Source organism: Nestor notabilis, unplaced genomic scaffold (genome assembly GCF_000696875.1).
Source record: "Nestor notabilis isolate BGI_N333 unplaced genomic scaffold, ASM69687v1 scaffold812, whole genome shotgun sequence".
Classification (NCBI taxonomy): Eukaryota; Metazoa; Chordata; class Aves; order Psittaciformes; family Psittacidae; genus Nestor; species Nestor notabilis.
Genome location: NW_009919533.1, coordinates 47,504 through 68,856, shown reverse-complemented (window position 1 = coordinate 68,856; position 21,353 = coordinate 47,504). Strand labels below are relative to the sequence as shown.

The 21,353-nt window shown below is 40.5% G+C and overlaps 1 protein-coding gene across 1 annotated transcript in view; it reads left to right on the top strand.

Annotated features, from left to right (window-relative positions):
- Positions 1 to 9,542: 9,542 nt before the first annotated feature.
- Positions 9,543 to 21,353, top strand: part of LOC104402398 (short transient receptor potential channel 4) — a gene marked incomplete at its 3' end in the record, with an annotated part of 58,900 nt that continues 47,089 nt past the window's right edge. Inside the window, exon 1 of the mRNA XM_010010269.1 lies at positions 9,543 to 9,920. Coding sequence (XP_010008571.1) covers positions 9,543 to 9,920 — 378 coding nt within the window. The remainder of the gene's footprint in view (positions 9,921 to 21,353) is intronic.

Genomic DNA, 21,353 nt, shown 5'->3' with positions numbered 1-21,353 from the left:
AGTAGGTCAGCTTGAGTATAATTAGAAGTAGTGGGGTAAAAGAAAAGTAAAATATCAGCTAAATATCTGGAAAGCATTTTCAATAGTGAAGTGTGTTGGACTGTGAAACTTTCTCTCCTAGTGCTGAAATCCTTGCATATATGTTCACCATTTATATTCTGTGCTGTTCTGACTTTCTAATATGATATGATAATCATGTATCTATGAATATTATTGGAAAATCTTGGCTCCTCTGACTTAAGCAATATATATCTCTTGTGGGGCAAATAGTGAGCCAAATACCATAGATCAGAAATAACCAGATGGCAGCCCAGAAGGGCTCTGACATCTGCTTAAATGTGGAGTAACAGGGTACTAAACTGTGGGATGATGACACCTGGTTGCCTTCTAGCACTTTGTGTCAAGGCAATAACTTTAATTGCCCCAAAAGTGGAGCAGTGCCTGCAACAGCCTCATGTGTGCCAAGTGATGACTGCTAATGTGTTACCTCTTTATTTTCTTATCCATTATGGATCTAATGGGACACATTCTTGACTTACTATTAGTAGCAACAAGTGCATGGCAAACTCTAGAATATGCCATGAGGTGCAACTGCACAGGCATCTCCCACCAACCCCAGTACGATGTCAGCATCTTAAGTCTCAGTCTTTGCTGACCTTCTGACATCATGAGGAGAAAAGACATGCTCCTTTCCATCCCTCTAAACCAGTGTGTGGCTTTTCCTAGACTGTACAGCCAGGGAGCAGTTTGCCAGTAACACCACTGCAAGGAGTTGCAGCTGCCTTGCAGCACATTGTGAGCATTCCTCCTTCCCTAGCAGACATCTAGACTCAGTGTGCTCCTTGACTCTTCCCAATAAGTAAACCTGTAGAGAATATCTGCTGTAGGATAAGAGAGTTTCCTGTCTGTCATGACTTTCACCTGACCCTCTTCAGGTGAACTGACTCTTCTTCCCTGATGATATTTTGTGTCCAGCTACTGTTAATTAGAGGTGACTGTGGGCATGAACAGGGAGTCTGTGACCTGGAGTTTGCACTGGGGATCTGAAATACAGGATGGCTTAACATCATCACTGGTCTAGGCAGAGTTATGCTCTGGGTGTGTGTGGGGCAGAACATGCCTTGCCTGTTACTCCAGAAGGGCATGGGTCTTCCAGTGGGTTTGTGTCATAATATTAGGCCCATGTGGACATCTCTGATACTCTAATGTATCATCTTATGCCCCTACACACCAATATTTAGGCAGCAGAATTCTGCTTTGTATGTGGGATTTGCCTCCAGGCCCAGACACGGTCTACATGCAGGTGTCCGTAAGTATGCTACGTGAGAGTGTAACTTAGAAAGTGTTGCATCTGACTGGTGTGGAGCCACCTAAGGCAAGTTGAATCACTTTGTGACTGCTGCTAATTCTACTGACTAAAGCTGTGATAAAGTTGCCTAAAGGTAGGTGTCTAGTGACATCTGACATGGCATCCTGCTTGCCTTCTACCTGTGGACAAAGAACAGTATACTATTTTTGTCCAGTCCCCAGGGATGTCTCAGGCATGTAGGATACCATAAAGGTCATTAGACTCTGTTTAGAAAATCTAATCCAATCCTGGCTATCAGCTGACAACAAAGGGAGTTTAGGGACTTACCTCGTATGTTGATGTCTACATTTAGACATTTAACGTAAGTGTCTTAACCCCGAACTGAATCCCACCATGGTTTTATCCTCCAAAAAGAAGTAGTCTAAGGATATCAGATTGCCTGAAGCAAAATGGCAAGAATTTGCCAGTAAATGACTGTCAAATATATGCAGCACTTGACACAGCTCTCATCCAAACAGTTGGTTGCTTTTCAGAAATAAATATGAGTACTTTTAGGGTCCCCTGCGGCTAGGTGTGATTCTCAGTTCTGTGCAGTTTACCATATTCAGATGGACATATTCTGTTGCTTGATCCACTGCATATTTCTTCTTCTTGTTTTTGCTGTTCTGTTACAATTTCCTTCCTGGCCCTGTTCTCTCAGTTGCTAAGCCACTGCTAAAAATCATGATTTTTTTTTTTTTTTTTTTTACTCTTGATGATCTCCAAAATATGAAGGTTTGAGATACCTTTGTTCAATCCAAATGAATAATGGTTTCTGAGAAGCAGAGGGCTTTATTACTAGCTGGTTTTCCTACCTTGAGGTTGACCTTATGTTCTCAGACTGTTAACTTGATAAAGTTCTTCCTGACATGCAACAAGCAGTAGAACTGTTCTGCAGAGGTAATGTCTAAATTAGACTACCCTTGAATTAGTCCCACTTGTCTCACTATCTAAGCCACTGAGTGTGATTAGTCTAGAAATGGTTCAACCTCTGAAAAACAAAGTTGCTCATTTTTATCATGAGAATGGTAACTGCGAACAACATTAAAACCTCTTCCAGTATTTCTTTACTGAACCTGAGTTGAGTAAGTGCTCAAGCAGAGCATGTACCAATGGCAACTTCATTCTGCCCCTTGTTCCAAGCAGTAAGTGTAGAGAACTGAGGGATGCATGCTTCGGTAACATGCTATCCCAGGCACCTGATAGCCTTATATTATTGCTGCTGTAAAAATATTGCTTTGGATATTTTGAGTCTTAATCTTTCCCAAAGTGAATATTCTTTTCATTCACAAGCCTTAATTTTAAATGGGTTGATTTTAATTTGTTTGTCCATTTTTCTTCTCAGACCACTCATAAAACAGTATCAACTGTTTTTGTGGTGAATTATGTTAACAGTTCCTTATTATTTCTGAAGGGCTATTGCATGTCTGGAGCTAGATGGAAAGAATGTCATTACATAATTTTAGATTTCCTTGAATAGAAACCACTGGTGTTGGCCAGAACATCAGGGCACTAACCCAGTTCAACGGTGTGCAGTGTTCAGCATAGCTGGCAGTGGCTGGCCTGGTGGTGATGTATGCCATGTGGGGCAGCACAGCCCTCCAGGGACCAATGGTGATCCCTGCCAAGGACACTAGTTTGGTTATAGGAAAGCAATGTCTGGAGAGCATGTTGCTATATTGAAATAACGACTCATATTTATGTTCCACCTTATGTGCACACCTTTCTTCTCTGGGCCGCACTTGGTGCTGGAGACCTTAACTTACTCAATAAAATAGTGGCATGTATATTTAGAACAAAGTTTTCCAGAATAAACTTCATGTGTTTCACAAAGAAATTTTGACATTCATAGCTACAAGAGGTCACGGAGGCAGACTTACTGAGTACTAGCAGAGGCAGAGACCTGTGTGATACATGCAAGTAAAGAGAGAAAACTGACTAAAACTCAAGCACTTGGGAGGAAGCTGATTGCTGCAAGGCTGGAAGAAAAATATTCTCATATATATGCATATATGCATCATTGAAGAATTAAGTACATGCATCATGAGGTTTCTTTTGCTTTGCCCTTGAGACCAAATATTTCACTGTTGTAGGAAGCAAAGGTTAATCTAATCTATCTAGCAGTGAAAATCATAATATTAAGTATTATAGAGTAATAAAAGGATTTTTTCCTTGCACTGGAAGCTGAGGAGGAAAAGAACACAGGTTATCAGCAGATAGTAATTATGATACAGCCTTGAACAAGGCAATCATAGGTCTAGAACTTAACCAAGTGAAAAACCTAAGCATGAAAGAGACAACTACTGAAATCATTGTATGAGAAGGTAGGGAAGCGTGTCTTGGAGTAACAGGTACACTTCAGGGCACTCCAGAAATGTGATATGGCAAAGATATGGTATAAACATGGAAGGAGACTTAAGATTCAGTTCAGCTGTCCATGTGTAAACATGTATTACCAGTTGAATGCCTGAGGGTACCAGGGGTTTCCAGTGTAACAGAAGCACTGGAGAGGACCCATGCCTTTTCAGGGCAGCACCTGGGTGACAGGTAGAGTACCCTGAGGCATTTGAGCTGGCATCAGCATGCAGGCAATGGGCTGGAGCTGTAAAAGACCCAGGTTTTTATGGCCTGGCAAAATGAAGTCTAAAGGAAGGACAGCATTTTCCCCAAAATACTCTGGAGAAAGGATAATCCTGTCAGCAGTCATCAACAGCTGAACCTAATTTAGGATTGAGGAAATTGTCAGAGAAACAAGGCTCTGTCCACCACCAATCACAGAAACAGCAGAGGGGAATGTGAGTCAAGCAAGGGGATCTCAACTACTTTTATGGGGAGCCTGCTGTGTTGAAAGAAAGATTGAGAGAGATGCCTGTGATAAAGAGGCTGGTTTTGGTGACTCAGGAAGCCTCTTACATTTCTGGCTGCTCAGGACCAGGAAGCAAAACTGATTTTTCTTGACCTGCCTTAATACAGATGCTTCAAAATGGTACTGCTTACTCTCTAGTTCCAGAGATAAATCTGAATGACTACTTTTTAAACTAGGTGAGTCAAAATCTGGCCTAACAGAGTGCAGAGTTAATCCTCTGCCACTTGTAAATCGTGTCAAGATGCGTTTTCCACAGTGAAAGTTTCCTATATAAATTATTTTCTATTTCCATCTCTGTCAAATACACGTTTTCCTGTGAATAATATGCTGGAATAACTATATATAGAATCATAGAACATAGAAGTGATATACTGTCAAGCTGCGAAGGATATCATAGAATCATAGAACAGTTAGGGTTGGAAAGGACCTTAAGATCATCTAGTTCCAACTCCCCTGCCATGGGCAGGGACATCTCATACTAAACCATGTCATCCAAGACTCCATCCAACCTGGCCTTATATGTGTGGGAAAGGAGTCATTATTTAAGAGAAAAGACTTTACGTAATATTTCAGAAAACTCGAAAGTAAGTGTCAAGGGTTTTCAGGTGATCTGGTTTTAAAATTTCTATGTTGCAATATGGTGATCCCTTCCAACCCTAACCATTCTATGACCTTTTCCTACTCAAGGAAGAAAATACAAACTCCCTGAAGGGTGTTGAAAGTATTTCAGCTATTATCAAGCTCACATAATTACTGCTAGGTCAGGGATCTATAAAATGCTATAATAGACATGCCTTTATAAACCAGGGAATCCACATGACAGCTTTCTGGTTGTACCCCTTCCTAGCAATGAGAAGTCTCTTGTTACTATTTATATTTTTCACTCCTATTGTCATTTACTAGGAGACTGTTAATCCTGAACTGTGATTTGGGCATGTGTATAAGTGACAATTTGGCCAAGCAGGCAAATTTCTGGAAAGAAATGTTCCCCTGGATTTAAGCAGCCTTACATAATACCTCATCAAGCTATTCATTAAGGTATGTTCTGTGCTATACATTTAAAGGTCCTGAGTAACACGAAACTGTCATTTTATGACTTCTGGTAAATAGGAGTTGTCAGACTTAGGGTTTTCTCTTCTATTTTTTGAAGTCTTCATTGCTACAAGGACAGGAATGGGTTAGTCATCACATAAGAATAGAATTTCTTGAGGAAAATTTCCCTTTTTTTTTTTTTTTTTTTTTGTTAGGCTTTGGTCCAGATAATAATTTGGTTTTGGTGTTAGCTAGTTAACTAACCAAATTATTTATTTGATCGATTTCAATCAAATTGTTTGGTGTTTACAGCCAATGGCTAACCATCTTTTCTAGACTTGTATAGCTACATTTTGTGTTATCTAGCTAATTAAGTTGTGGAACGTTGTCTACTATTGAGTCTAATTGGTTTTCTTTGATATCAATTTGATTTAGATTTGATTGATTGTTATAATTCTTTTTACTTGAGTTAGTGTGTTATTATTAGTAGCTGAGGTTATGTAATAAGTTTTCCTGATTCAGTTTTTTAATGAAAGCTTTTAGTAAAATATATTAAAATGCACTGACTCACATGTCTCTGAATAAACAATGTCAGGGCAGAACCATATTGGCCCTGAACACTAGAAAGTGTTGTAACTTATAATTGGGGTGGCTTAGCTTGTGCATCTGAAAATGGATCCACATTGCAGTGTTCTTATTAGCAAGTCCTTACTAACAGTATTTGGGCAGTATGCCCCAAACCTCCCTATTCTGGCCAAACAGCATTCTGCAGGGAGCTGCATCACATGAAGCATGAAAAGACATATGGATCTGCACATAAACATATCCTGAAGCGTAGATTAAGCCATCGCCACGTGTAGCATAATTCCCAGAAGTTATGCTCCTGTTCTTATTCCCCAAGCTGTTCTGCCTTCCTTCCTCTTTCCTCACTAAGTGAATGTGTGCACTTAATGAACGTGTCAGACCCTTTCTGCCCAACCATAGTTTGATATCTCGGCAGAAATTGTGTTTCTTGTGTGTTTCTTCTCCCAAGCTTTCCTTATTTGGAGAAAGACTGCCCACCCTCTCCCTGAGCCGGGGACTCCCCATGTCTCCTGAGAAATGTTGCTGTGCTGTATGAACACTGTAGGATCACATCCACAGCCATAAGGCCAGTGCTACTGTTGAAACTGCAGGAAGGAGGCCTTTTGTGTAGTCAAATGACACTGAAGTACTTTCTCTTGAAAATTATTCTGGAGAGTTTCTTGAATTTACCCAGGAGAATAACACCAGCCAAGGAGACAGGGAGGTCAGTTCAACTGGATGGTGCAGCCATTCATTAAGATCATTATCTGTGTTACTGCTTTCTCTGTCTTTCCCACCCCAAACTGGCTGCCTACTGCATGTAGGCTGGGCTGACATTGTTTGTGCTCCATCATTTCAAAGAACAAGTTCATGTCAGTCAGTGGAAAACAGTCTTTGTCTCCTTTGCTCTGCTAGCAGGCTTAGAAGCTTCAGTATTCCTCTCTGAGAAAGAATCAAAGAATCAGCTAGCTTGGAAAAGACCTTTAAGTCCAACCATTACCCCAGGACTGCCAAGTCCACCACTAAACCAGGTCACTGAGGGCCTCATCTGCACAATTTTTGAACACTTCCAGGGACGGTGACTCCACCACTTCCCTGGGCAGCCTGTTCCAATGCCTGATCACCTTTTCTGGGAATAAATTTTTCTAATATCCAATCTAAACCTCCCCTGGTGCAGCTTGAGGCTGGTATCTCATGTCCTATCACTTGTTACTGGGGAGAAGAGATGAACCACCTCCTCTCTCCATCCTCCTTTCAGGTAGTTGTAGAGAGCAATAAGGTCCCCCCTGAACCTCCTTTTCTCCAGACTAAACAACCCCAGTTCCCTCAGCCGCTTCTCATCAGACTTGTGCTCCAGACCCTTCACCAGCTTTGTTTCCCTTTTCTGGACCTGCTCCAACACCTCAATGTCTTTCTTGTAGTGAGGGCCCCAGAACTGAACCTCGGCTATCTGACCTTGGGAAGCCATTTTCTGACCTTGGGAAGCAAACCCTCTTTTTAAGTTGCCCTGTGGATCTGGACTCCAACAGTGGCACGCTACCCCTTGGCTCATTCTAGCGAGCGCTGTGTTATCTCCTTCCACCTTTGAACCTAGTTTAAAGCCCTCTCTGTAAGCCCTGCTAGCTCCCGGGCTAGGATCCTACCCTTTGGAGCAGGTGTACCCCGTCTGCCACCAGCAGGCCTGGTGCGGCGTAGACTGACCCGTGGTCAGAAACGCCAAAATTCTGGGACTGACACCAGTCACGGAGCTGGGAATTAGTTAATGAGATTTTTCTGGTGTAGCCATTGCCACTGTCATTGACTGTGACTGGCAGAAGGGACAAGAACACTTACTGGGCTCCTGGACCCTGAACCAGTCACCTCAAGGCCCTGAAGTCCTTCTTGAGTCCCCTCAGGCTTCTTGATGATATTTCCCCGTTGCCCACCTGGAAGACTAATAAAGGACAGTAGTCACAGGGCCATACCAGATGAGTTTTCTGGTGAAGTCCCTTACCCTGGCCTCAGGGAGGCAGCAGACTTCCCTGTGAATCTGATCAGGTCAACGTATGGGGCCCTCTGTTCCCCTCAGAGTGGAGTCACCAGTCACCACCACTCTTCTTTCTTTTTTAGTGCAGCTGGTTGTAATACGAGGTGTTCTCCAACTCTTCAGTGGGAACTCTTCTGACCTGAATGATCTCCTGTCATCATCTTGCGCACTTTCCTGATCCTGAAGTACCAAGGCCTCGTGTCTATTGTAAAGGGGTACTAAGAAAGGTGATGCAAGCTGGGGGGTAATACAACATCTAGTCCAAGGAGTAACCCGTTTCCAGCCTCCCCTGACTTGCCTGATGGCAAGAGGAAAAGGCAGTGGGTTACTGCAACTTGCACTGTCAGCTGAGAAAATGACAAGACATTACGATTCTTTGACTAGTGCACTGTTCAACCTCTGAATTGCAAAAGTAAATATTTTTGTGTAGCTTTTTCTTTGTTCTTTGAAGTCAATTTTTTCTCTTCCCCCTCTTCCCTCTTTTATTTATTTCCTTTTTATTTTTTTTTTTTTTATTTATATTTTACGTTATTTTCAGGTAGAAGAGAGAGCCAGGAGAAAATTATCTCATTAAAAGGAATTATTTTTGCGAAGTCCTTGCACTAAACATACAAAGTAAAATCAAGGGCATTATGTGCTTTATGATATGTAAGACTTTAGTGTTGTTTTACAGTTACGGTGTTTCAGTATTAATTCTAGTTTAGAACTTAACAGCTTTGAATCAAAACCATTATTGTTACTATCTACCCATCCTTGGCAATTTATCTCATATGGATTTAGTTTTTACTTTCAGGCTTTGAATGAAAATTTATAGGTTTATAAGTACTGGTTGGAAAAGTATTTTATATTAATGTTTTTCTGGTAGCATATGTGATAGAATCAAAATCTTAGTAGGAAGGCTCACCACCCAACTGTGTAATCTGTGCCTGCCACAGATAAATCAGGGTGTTTCAGCAGCACTCCGAATAATTATTCCAACTCTTAACATGTTCTTTCTGCCCAAGATAAAGAAACAGGTAAGAAGGGCTCTATTGAATTGTCTACACACAAGCGTTGAATGATGCCTGGGATGTGTAGGATGTCAGAGACATTTGTATGGAGGTACTGAATTCACACAGGCCTTCTGAAAAACCCAAGCCATGCTGGAATGTAGATGCCCTGAGATAACTAGAGCATCTCAGAGAGGCCTAGGTACCTTAGATGGACAACTGAACCAATCTCAAGTGACATAACCAGTACCACAAGCAAACTTACAAGCTGTAAGGGCCCTGTAGTCTACTGAACAGAAGCCACTATGTTATAAGCATACTTTTAAACTATGGGAAACATGAGGTAGCAGAAATTCATGAAGAAATTAAGGATGAAGTGGGGCCACACATTTGATTCAAACTATGTTGTATCATATAACTGCATGCTTGCCACTGGTTTAAGGAATACATACAACTGAATGGTATGCTGACAGGTATGCTTTGACTTGGTAAGTTGCAACAACCTGGTTATATGTTTTGGTTTCCATGTTTGCTGTCGGTCTTACAAGTTCTGTTGATAGAGGCCATTTGTACTTGTTTCAACATCACTTTTTAGTATGAGTTTTAAGTACTTATATATTGCAAATATTAATTTGGTGTGTTGTACTTCTAAAATATATTACTGATTTAATTTTTCTGTTCATATTGCAGAGACAAAGTATTAGAATGGCATAAAATATGGCCCAGTTCTACTACAAAAGAAGTGTCAATGCTCCCTACAGAGATCGTATCCCTCTTCGTATTGTACGGGCAGAATCTGAACTGTCTCATTCAGAGAAAGCCTATCTGAACGCCGTGGAGAAAGGAGATTATGCCAGTGTAAAGAAAGCTTTGGAGGAAGCAGAAATTTATTTCAAGATCAATATTAATTGCATTGATCCCCTGGGAAGAACTGCACTCCTTATTGCAATTGAAAATGAGAACCTTGAGCTCATTGAGCTGCTCTTAAGTTTTAATGTCTATGTGGGAGATGCCCTGCTTCATGCCATACGAAAGGAGGTAGTTGGTGCCGTGGAGCTGCTGTTAAACCACAAGAAGCCCAGTGGGGAGAAACAGGTATGTGCAGGATTTTCTCTAGGTTTGTAGTCTGCTCTAATGAAAATAGAATTGTGAGGGAGTAAGCAAAAAGAAAAATGAAACCAACCATCATCCTTGCGCTCAAGTATTTAAAGTCAGAAAATCAATTACTTTGATGCTCTATGCATTGTATTAATTTTTATTTAGATGTCATAAAATGGTAGAATGGCTTGGGTTGGAAGAGACATTAAAGACCATCTCTTTCCAACCCCTCTGCCATAGGCAGGGATACCTTCCACTAGACCAGGTTGCTCAAAGCCCCACCCAACCTGGCCTTGAACAGTGCCAGGGATGGGGCAGCTACAGCTTCTCTGGGCAACCTGTGCCAGTGCCTCACCACCCTTGCTGTAAAATATGTCTTCCTTCTGTCTGGTCTAAACCCACCCTCTTCCAGTTAAAACTGTTGCCTCTTCTCCTGTCAGAACATGCCTTGGTTTAAAGTTTTTCTCCATCTTTGTCATAAGCCCCCAACTTAGGTTTTGCTTGTGAGACCTCTGACATGGTAATATTATTTCTGCAAATATTAGTGGGAAATCCTTAATCATTTAAAAATACAAATCATTCCAAAGAGAATGGTGGTGGTAGGATGTGGTCCGTTTGAATTAATTATGAAACTCCCTTTTAAATCAATGAAGGTTTCAGCCCCTCCACGTGGAGGTCACTTTGCAAGGAAACACTGACCCAATTGATCAGAACTTCAGCCTTGTCTCCTGTAGGTATCCACCCTATCAAGTACAGCTAAAAAGGCACAAACTCATCTCCCTTTCTCCCTGTCTCCTGCTTCCCCTTGCAATGCCTTGGGACGTCTCCAGGAGGTTGCTAGACTCTTGCATATCCTTCTCATTTTAAGAACCTAATGGAGACAGGATAACATAGCCCATGAATTCTGATACTACTAGGACTCTTTCAGGAAGAAAAACCTTAAAATAGGTATATTTTAATTTATTTCATTTTTCATGTATTATAGATACTGTATTAATGTATTTCAATGAATGGTATGTTGAAATGATTACAGCCCTTTCACAAATAATGCATACAATACACTTTAATTACAATGTAAGGTACTTGCTATAGATAGAATTGCAGATAATAGGTAAAGAGTGTAATTTTTGCTGATAAAATAACATGAATTCTATGCTTTCTTTTGTTATGGTACGAAACAAATATAGTAGGTCTTTGTACAAATGTGTGTGTCTGCCTTCTCTTCTAGGCAGTAAAAGCAGAACTCCTTTATGATGACAACAGATTTATGTAAGAGAAAGGGAAGAAAACTAGATTCACTTTGTCTCATTTTATTATTTCTCAACTAATAGCACAGATGAGAATACAATGTATGTGAATTTCTCAATGCAGTATACTACGACCTGGAAGGATCAGTGCACAGCCCTTTGCCAAGCCAGTTAAACCAACTGTGCCTTCAGTCTCTAGCCTCTATAGTGGAACTTGCCATTTGCAGGCTGGAGTTCATCTCACTTGATGGTCTCCATCCAAAGCTGTGTCTCACCTCTGATCTGGCTGCCTGGGCTCCTGTTACCAGTGGAGGAAAATGGAGATCCCTGGAGAACAGCTTGTTTCTTTCTTGATTACTTGTCTTAAGATGGCATAAACCACTTTTTGGACTAGCTAGAGAGAGAGTCTACAAATTTACCTTGCAGTAGGTGCCTAAATTTCAGACTGTTCTTTAGATTTTCAAGACTAGTTTTTGATATGTGCCACAGCTACTGTAATGGAAACGCTTGAATACAAGGAGTAAAATTTGGTTTAGGTGTGCTTCACGCTACAGCAGGTGAAAGATAAACTTACTTTTTGGGTGCATACTACAGTGTTAAATTAGCCACAAACTGCTTGGCTCAAAACTAGAGGTTAGCTCAAGCATGTTTTTTCAGTGCCTGCTGCTGGCTGGAATGAAGAGTGCTTCTTATCTGTCTATGACTTGATTTCCCTGGTTGCACTGCTGAGGGTCTTCCTATTACTGTAGAGCATGAACAATAATCATGAATCATTTGAACAGAAACATCTCCTTTTTTTGTCTGTACAAGGCCAGGCTTGCTCACTGCAAATGCAAATATTACTTGCAAAGCAGTGCTTGCAAAAAATGGTCTTTAAAAAGATCATTTACATGTACCTGCCATTGTTTGCACTGGGGACCCCAACAACCATTAAGCTTCTCTGGATGTTGTATGTTAAGATAATCACATTGGTTCATTTTTAAGAATAAGTCATGATGAAAAGAATGTAAGTATGGACTACATTTTTTCAATAATGCTGCAATGAAGCAGGTACAACTGTTTGTATTTAATATAATCAATCAAAAGTACCTGCTGGCTGAAAAACTGTTACAAATAGACTAAAGATACAAAATATGGATGCTTAGAATTATATATTAAAATTTATATTTTCAGTGTTTAGATAAAATGATGTTTTCCCCCTGGAGAATCAAGTTCCTTTTAAAACTCTTTCAAACTACAACTTGACTTTTTTATTACTTTTATTTGTAAACATTTGCTACATTGTTTAGATGATGATTCATTTTCAGACTCTGTGCTTTTAATAACATAGTGGTTTTGCCTGTTTGATTTTCCTTCTTTGTATAAAGCCGGTCATGTGTGGTAAAATCCTGACCCATCGAAGTGAGTGGGAGTTCTGCCATTGATTCAGTGAGGTCAAGATTTCACCCTTTTGCTTTTTTGTTTTGTTTTTTTTTTTTTTCTTCTGATAAAAAGTTATTCACAGAGGAGACAGATAATAAGGAGTAAGAAAAATGTTTGTGCTAAATATTGCCAAGCTCAAGAAACAGTTTAGATTCACAAATATTTTCTTATTGATGAATGTTATGAACATTCAAATGCATAAAAACCTGATATGACTCATGATTTGCAAGTAAATGAACTAGCTTTCACTATTTCTTAGTATATATGTTTAGAATATTATATATATTATCATAGAATTAGTATATGGTATATATTATCTCATTATATGCTAATGAGATAATATACTGTTATACGTAGCTAATTTCAGACTCACCCTCATACAATAATATAATTGTTTTGTAAAACAAAAGAATTTTTAATTTCCTCCTTAGTTCAAGAACTCATTGATAATGACAGCCAGAGAAAAATGTCCTCTTGTGTTAACAGAAAGCTACGAGATGTCAGTTCTGACCAAGAATCAATACATTTAGTTGAAATAGTGCATCTTCGCATTTTTTTGAAGTTTTTCAACCATTATGTTCAAAATTAAGAGATGCCACTGAATTAAAAAAAAACAAAACAAAACACAGTAACAACCCAACAAACAAACAAACATAGAAAATCCAGCAGTCAAATCTTGTTAAAGTTCTGTCCGAACTCTCTAGTTTACCGACCATTCAGCTATTAGTCTTTACCTAATATGCATACATGATGTGCTTTACATTTCCAAGACCATGTGGGTTACAGTGGGTTGAAACCCGTCATTAATATACGAATACAACTGGTGCCACCTGGTGACTACAGATGAGACATATATGTTTAGCAGCTTTGAGCTGTATTTGTCTCTGTTACTCAGTTTGTGAGTGTGGTTTTTGCGGTACACATTAATACAACCCAGGAAAAGGTTATTTTGTCACTTGCATTATGCTTTCTACAAGTTTTTTAGCTGTACAAGCTGCTAGAGCACACGTAAAAGTTAATAACACAAATTAAGGTGAATGAGTTGAGGAAACTTGTCCCAGTACTTTTAAATTACCAGTTCTTCAAAGCCATATGTCCTGAATTATCTGCCAAGTCACTTATTGCTTACCCTGATGGATAGTTGAATGTCAAATCAAGAGGGGAAAAAAAGCTGTTATTTAAAATATAGTACCTGCAGAAAACCTTTTTATCTTTTAAAATTGCAGTGTAGCATCCACAGATGGGATGGGGGGTAGGTAGCACTAAAAAGAAGTAGAATACATTTATCTAAATCACAGCGTGCTATAATGCTTGAGGAACCCAGGCACTGATTCTTATCTGGGTGGTTAACCACCTAGATACACATGCATATTCAGGGAAGACTGAAGCAGAGGTGTAGCTGTCTTCTAAGCATGCTACAGAGCACATAAGTGAAGCTGAAGTTTCAGTTACTAAACTGGAATCTGTAGTGTTGTATAGGCTGACAGTCTAGATTTAGGGCATGGGAACCTGACTCCAATGTTTACAGGCATTGCCTGGCTAGCAAAAAGCACATGCTGTAGTGCTTTTATGACTCCACCATTAGATGTCAATCTTGTGATACTGTGGGTATTTTTATAGATGGACACCCTAGGGACAGCTTTCTGCAGATGTCTGAAAAAAATAAATACCATGCTAAGGCCAGGCTGGCATTTGCAAACATAAGGGAACTGATAGAGGAGGGAGAACTATAGGACAGGGAGGGAAAGGTTCACAGTGATATGTCCCTGGTTCACTCTCCTTCTGTGGTGTGGAAGTCCGTTAATGTGAAGACACTGCTGGGCAAGGAGGAAAGGTCATGGTAAGAAGGTGGAAGCTGGCAGACTGCAGCCCCTGTAATTTTCTTCCAGTCAGTTTGGAACCAGAAAGTTAGTAGCCATCAAGGCAGTTTGGGAGATAAATATCATGTATAGCTGATAACTTAGTGTGTGGATGCTTTGGATGCACAGATCAAATGCTTTGGATGCACAGATCAAATGCCACCCTTAGAGTGTCTTCCCCAGAGGTGCTGGTGTCCTCCACTGTCCAGACACCTTTCTTTATTAACAGGAAGATCTTTCTGGCAGTAGTGCATCAGTTGCTTGTACTTCATCTCTGCGTTTCCAGCATGTCCCGGCTAGGTACAGGATATCTAAATTTTTCTCATCTCTTTTTTTGTTCAGCATTAGCAGAGCAGACAATGCAGAACAGTCAGTGCATAATTTCTGATGCCCTGGCATAGAAAACCTTTGTAAGAATTGCTTCAGTTAACCTCATCTCTGCAAGAAAGCTGTGAAATGTGCATTTAATTTCCTGAAGGGAACACGGAAGGTCTTTGGGATCAGCTTTGACTCCACTCTCCTTTTGTGTGCTGTGCTGTCACACCATGTGCTGAGAAAAGAAGGAATTGCTGGCATAACGCTGGAAGTAGAAAGCTAAAAACAGACTGTATCTACCTCCTGCAACTTTCATAGCCTTTTTGCGCTCCTGGTACAGTAAGTGAAGTCACATGATAAAATACTTTATATAAAATACCTGTCTTACTGTGCTAAGAAATGTTACATGTGTTGAATTTCTCTATCTCATACTTGCAAGCTCTGTTTCTGCTCCTTGCTCACCCCCACAGGCTCAGTCATGCTAGTCAAAGTCAAACCAGGAAGCTAGGCCTCAGCTTCTTCAATGTGTTTGCCTCTAAAAATGCAAGTCCATGGCGTAGACAGATTTTTTTCATTGATTTTCATGGATTTTTAGATGATTTTTAGGATGATTAGAGGGCTGGAGCACCTCCCTTATGAAGACAGGCTGAGAAATTTGGAGCTGTTCAGCCTGGAGAAGAGAAGGCTGCGTGGAGACCTCATAGCAGCTTTCCAGTATCTGAAGGGGGCCTATAAGGATGTTGGGGAGAGACTCTTTGTTAGGGACTGTAGTGGTGGGACAAGGGGTAACGGGTTCAAACTTAAACAGAGGAAGTTCAGATTAGATATAAGGAAGAAGTTCTTTACAGTGAGGGTGGTGAGGCACTGGAATAGGTTGCCCAAGGAAGTTGTGAATGCTCCAACCCTGGAGGTATTCAAGGCCAGATTGGACAGAGCCTTGGATGACACAGTTTAGTGTGTGGTGTCCTTGCTCATGGCAGGGGGGTGGGAACTAGATGAACTTAAGGTCCTTTCCAACCCAAGCCATTCTATGATTTTCCTGCAGTGTCTCAAACGCCCAAGAATGGATAAGTTCAATATGTTGTCTAAATATTTGAGAAAAAAAAATAATATTAGAACAAACAAAGCACAAACTTCCGAAACTTAAAATGTACAGGCAGGTATTTCTGAAGGACTGAAAAACACAGCGTATTCCTTCATGAAGAGCATATTGCAAATGGATACCAGAGACAGAGAATAAAAGTCTGACATATGGTTAAGGAAGTGGTAGAAGATACTGATAGCTGAATTAGCAACTTAGCACCTTCATAAGTTTTTACTGCCTTTTTAAGGATACAAGTTAATTAAGACTGGGATGATCATAGCAGGGATTGTCAGTGCCGCCTGGTTACAGTGGACCTGGAAATGCTCACCTAACCCAAAGTAAGATATACTCACTTTGAAAATAGTTTTCCATCATCCTAATTCTTCCCATAGCTCCCATGCTTTCTGCAAACCTTGTTAGGTTTGTGTTGCAGTCAGAGCTATAGATTCAAGTTTCTGATTTCACTACCAGTTCTAGGACTTCCTCAGGAAGATTATAAGGGTATTTTCAATTTTCTCTACAGGCAGACTGTGAGCAACCCTTCTTCATCAATAGTCTACAACTTCCTCAAGAGGGGCAGCAGAGGAGGAGGTGCTGGTCTCCTCTCTCTGATGACCATCAATGGGACACAAGAAAATGGAATGAGGCTGCATCAGGGGAATTTTATATTGGACATTAAGTAAAATGAGCTTCACTGAGAGGGTGGTTGGTCTCTGGAACAGGCTCCCCAGGGTAGTAGTCACAGCACTAAGACTGTCAGAGTTCAAAGAGCACCTGGGCAATGCTCTTAGTCATACAATTTACTTTTACGTAATCCTGCAAGGAGCAGGGAATTGGACTCAATGATCCTTACGGGTCCCTTCGAACTTGAGATATCTTATGATTCTATGATTTAAGGGCTTCTTTACTAGTCTCTCTGGTCATGGTAGGCTTTACAACTGGGATATTCCTGAGCAGCTGAGTAAAAGGTGTGGTATGTTCTAGTCTTTATCTCTGGGGGAAAGGGCTGAAATGAAATAGATAAAACTTTTGTGTAGGGAGTAAGGGCAACAAGCTCTGATTATATGTTTTTACATTTAAAGAAATGGAGTCTGGTACCTTGTAAACCAGATGTGAATCCAGAAGTCAAACCCAGTCAAACATATCCTAATGCTGCTGAATGCCACATGCACAATGCTTGCCAGGGACATTTTAACCCTGTGCAAGCAAGAGGACCTAGGGCATTTTGGAGTTATAAAGCCCAAAGGTGTGTGGTGGCAGCATCTTCACCCAAGGAGGCACCAGTCATCATCCCACATCTGGGTGTTGAAAGAGCTAGCAGAAAGCTGCAGGGAGGTCTGTTCAGCCCCCTGACCTGGATGACAGGCAGACCAATGCCTCAGAGCTTGCTCTGGTATTTATGTGCTGCTCAGTGTGCTAGCAGCCACTGAGAACTCTTGGGCAGGAGAGTTATCCAGGTGGATCACTAGGAAAGCCTGATATCTTGGGACTTTTTTGGAGGTGGAGAGAGCAGGGGCGTTGTTTTGCTGTCACAGGCTAAACTTATATTTTATAAATATTGATGCATTTAGCTGATCGATAATTATTTGGAGTGTGGGAAGGTAGAAGAGGAGGTGTTAACAATACAAGTTGTCTTTCACTTCAGTCTACTGCACACAATTCTCATCAGAACAAACAATGATTGCTGTTATACCAAAATGCGTCTCAATGTTTGATTTTTTTAGTAGTATTACCATGTAGTTCTGGGTAGAATGAAAAGGATGTAGGAGAACACCCAGAAGGAGGGAATGGTCCTGTGTGAGATCTGTTAAGGATGTTGCACAGTATAGTTTATAGGCCACTGAGGCAGGCCGCTATGTGGATGTTCAGGCACACACCTAAGCTATCTGTGGAAGGGATAGAGACAGCAAAGCTAGACAGCTTTGCAGGCGAAGTGTCTTCAGTCTGGCAGCATTCCCAGAAATAGATAAAAAGTCTAAAGGTGAAAAGTCAGGAAATAGCATGAAGGCGGCACAGAGCCTGAAGAGTCATTTTCCATTCCTGAAATCCTGGCAGCATAGATTCTGCTCTACTGATAGAGCTCCTATCAAGTCTGACAGAGTTCCTATCTCCCAGCAAATTCCCCACATGTGGCTTCATCACCCACTCTGTTCCTTTCATGTCTCTTAGTATCTTTGGACTTCTTTAAATTGCCCTTTGAGGAATCCGAGAGTCCTGAGATGAAGCCAGTGATCTCTGGAGTTGTGCTCATAGCCAAGCCTTAGTCTCAGTCAGGCTCCTCTGATGGAGCAGAGCATTTAGTCATCTTCATCGACTATTTTACTTCCATGCTTCATACGATGATACCATTTTCCCAGCCCTGCATTGGCCCACAACATGGGAAGGTTGCTGTGTTGTGGTTGTATCTCCTTCTGGTAACAGTGTGGGTCATCGTGGAGAAGACCAGGGAACGTATACAGGTTGTGGGCCCAGCATACCTGCAATGGAGTTAAACTACAGAGATACTGGACCTTTTGTTCTAAGTTGTTTTTTCAGATTTTCACCTACTTACCAAACTGGGATTTATATTGGTGAAGCAGGGGCAGAAAGAAAGGGAAAGATTTTAAGAGCACTGCATGATGCCTTGTAGTTTTTCTTACCTAAACCTTTCTACAATAACTTTGGAAAATAGCAGTCATAATCACTTGTGTAATGCTCTTCATCTGTTGAGATTAAAGCATCATTTTTGTTTTGAAAATGTCTCTCACAGAAGTCTGTGAACTAAGTGCCTTTTTGCAATGATCTGATTAATGACAGTCTAGCTAGTAATGTGTATGGAGGAGGCAATGCAAAGCTATTTTGTTGGGCTTGGAGTACACAGTCTTGAAGTGGAATGTGAGGGCGTGAAGGTGGTTCTTCCCCCTCTTGGCTTTCTGAGTGGGTAGCTGAGTTTGGTTTCGTGGTTTTTTTTTTTTTTTTCCCCAGTAGCATCTGATTAATTAGAAATTTCTGACAGGTTTTAACATATTAATAGGCAGAGGTGAATGGGAGAAGCTGTGTAGGGGATATTTCAGTTTACTGATGTAATAGATACAGTAGTCTAACCATGTGTTCAGTCTTCATATTATCATTTGGGCACATGAAAACAACATGTAGCTTTTAAGGAGAGGTGTACCGTAAAGGTGGATATTACTAATTGTATATGAGATGGAGATACGGATTTACAAAAGTATTGTTATTTGATTTTTTACAGGGATGCTGATTGGTTTTAAGTTCAAAAAAAGCTGACTGTAAGCGTCATTATGTCTTGGCAATAAACCCAAACTGTTTGTGTTTATATGCATCGGAGGTAGGGTGGGTGGCTGTGTAGAAAAACCTATGAAAATCACTGAAGAAAGACTTCAGAATTATAGAATAACAAAAGCTGGTATTCTGGTGCCATCAAATAGAGCTGCTAGCAATTTCAGTATTGCTGTAGGCAATATGTTCTACAATATGCAGCCATCACCTTGTAACAAATACTAAGTCACAATATTCTGAAGTCGAAGCAGTAACAAAACAAGCATGCCGAAATATGGGGAAACGTGGTAGTTTCTTGACCTGTACAAGAATTATGAGAAATTTTTTAATGGAAACATTCTATAAAAAAAAAAAACCAACAAAAAAACTGACTAGCAGGATCCATAGATTCCTGGCAGGTGCTGTTGTTAGTCACGACTGTCATCAGTCGCATTGTCGCCAGCAGTGAATCTAATCCTCCGTTTTAGCAGTTTGCAGAAGTAAAGAAAATATTAATGATGACAGATACAAATTTAGTTCAAAGACAATTGGTGAACCAAACGTCTACCTAAACTTTAAGTAACTTCTACCTAAACCTTAAGTACCTTCTAACCCTAAACGTTCAGAAACATTAAGTGCTTTTCTGTCATTTTTTGCCGCCTTTTTCACACTTCATGTTTTCAGCTCATGCTGGATGTGAAAGTACTTTCTACCACAAGGATATGAATGCAGATCAGCAATAAACATTAAAAAAATCTAAAATAAATAAAAATCTCTAGAAGGTTAATGCAAAAATGAGGTCTGTGGAAAAGACGGATTTCTCCTTGAGAACTCACATTTTCAGCACTGATTTATTTTCTTTTAAATGTGTTGACCCCCACTTTACAGAACTCGCCCAAGCTTACAGTCAGAATAGGGACAGCATACAAAGAATAAAAGAAAAGGTCCAAAATCTCTGCCTTCTGTAGTTAGTGGTCCTGTACTGTAATTTTCATAAGCTTCTATGCCAGTAATCCTGTTTGCAAAACTTACCTGCTTTCACTTCCTGACAACTCAACAGCTGCAACGATAGTTTCAACTAAAGATTTTAACAGCCTTTCAGTGCTTGAAAATAGGTTAAGAATCATCTCTGAGGCCAGCTGTATAAATTAAGAAAACCAAGAGGATCAACAAATAGAACCTTTTTTGATGGAGGTAGGCTTGTCTTCTAAGGTCTAGAACTCCCTATAGCAAATTATCTTTATGTTTAGATATGCAATTTAACTTAGAAAGCTAACAAATTTATAAACATTAAAGAGCAATATAAATAAACCAGTATCTTGTCTGCCTAGAACAGCCTCTCAGGAGACACTTAGTGATTTTACTCTTGACAAAACAGATTGAGAAGATCTGTGATATATATATATATAAAAATATATGTATACAGATATATGTATGTAAGCGGTGGAAGTTAGCTCCCAGTTCAGATGCCTGAAGCTGAATGCAATGTAGCAGTAGAACCAGGAGTCTATGCAGAGATGTCTCTTATATCAGGGCAGCCTGCCAGTCCTTCACCTGTGCTGCAAAGGGGTGAGAGCCTCCAGTAGGTCTTGTGTCACATCTCTGTAGATCTCTGATTCTTTAGGGTATCCTAAATGGTAGTGGATGCTTATGTGTAGATACCTGAATCTCTCGTTTAGTGTTCACATATAAGCCAGATATGTGAGCTTCCAATAAGGTCAGTGAAGAGCTAGACGATCTGCTGACCAAATGCAAGTGTCTACCATAGGCTAAAAAAATATTTACCTGGACTCTACTGACTGCATCAACCAGGGACCTGGCTGGGAGGCTCACATGTAGTGGATGAGTGAAATGTGAGGCATTCTAGTGTATCTGTGGGACATGTGTCATCCTGGAAGTTATGACACAGCACCTGTGTGAGAACTGTGCATGTGTGGAGTGGTGACTGCAGGTCACACAGGACACCTGGAGGTATCTGAAATAACACTAGACAGCTACATGGGGGCAGTTGAGATGAGCTCTAGTTTTCCACTGTGTATATCAGGAGCTTAAAAACCTAATTCACATATAGAGCCCATAATTAGGTGATTAAATCTGGAGGTAAATCCATCCTGTAGTTTCATCTACAACATGTCCTCTCTCTGACAATGTCCAATGCAGAAAGCCAGGAAAGATTTTAGGAACAGGACCGCCAGAGCCTTATTGTTGAAAGAAACTCTTTCAAAGGCACAGCAATTCCTGATGG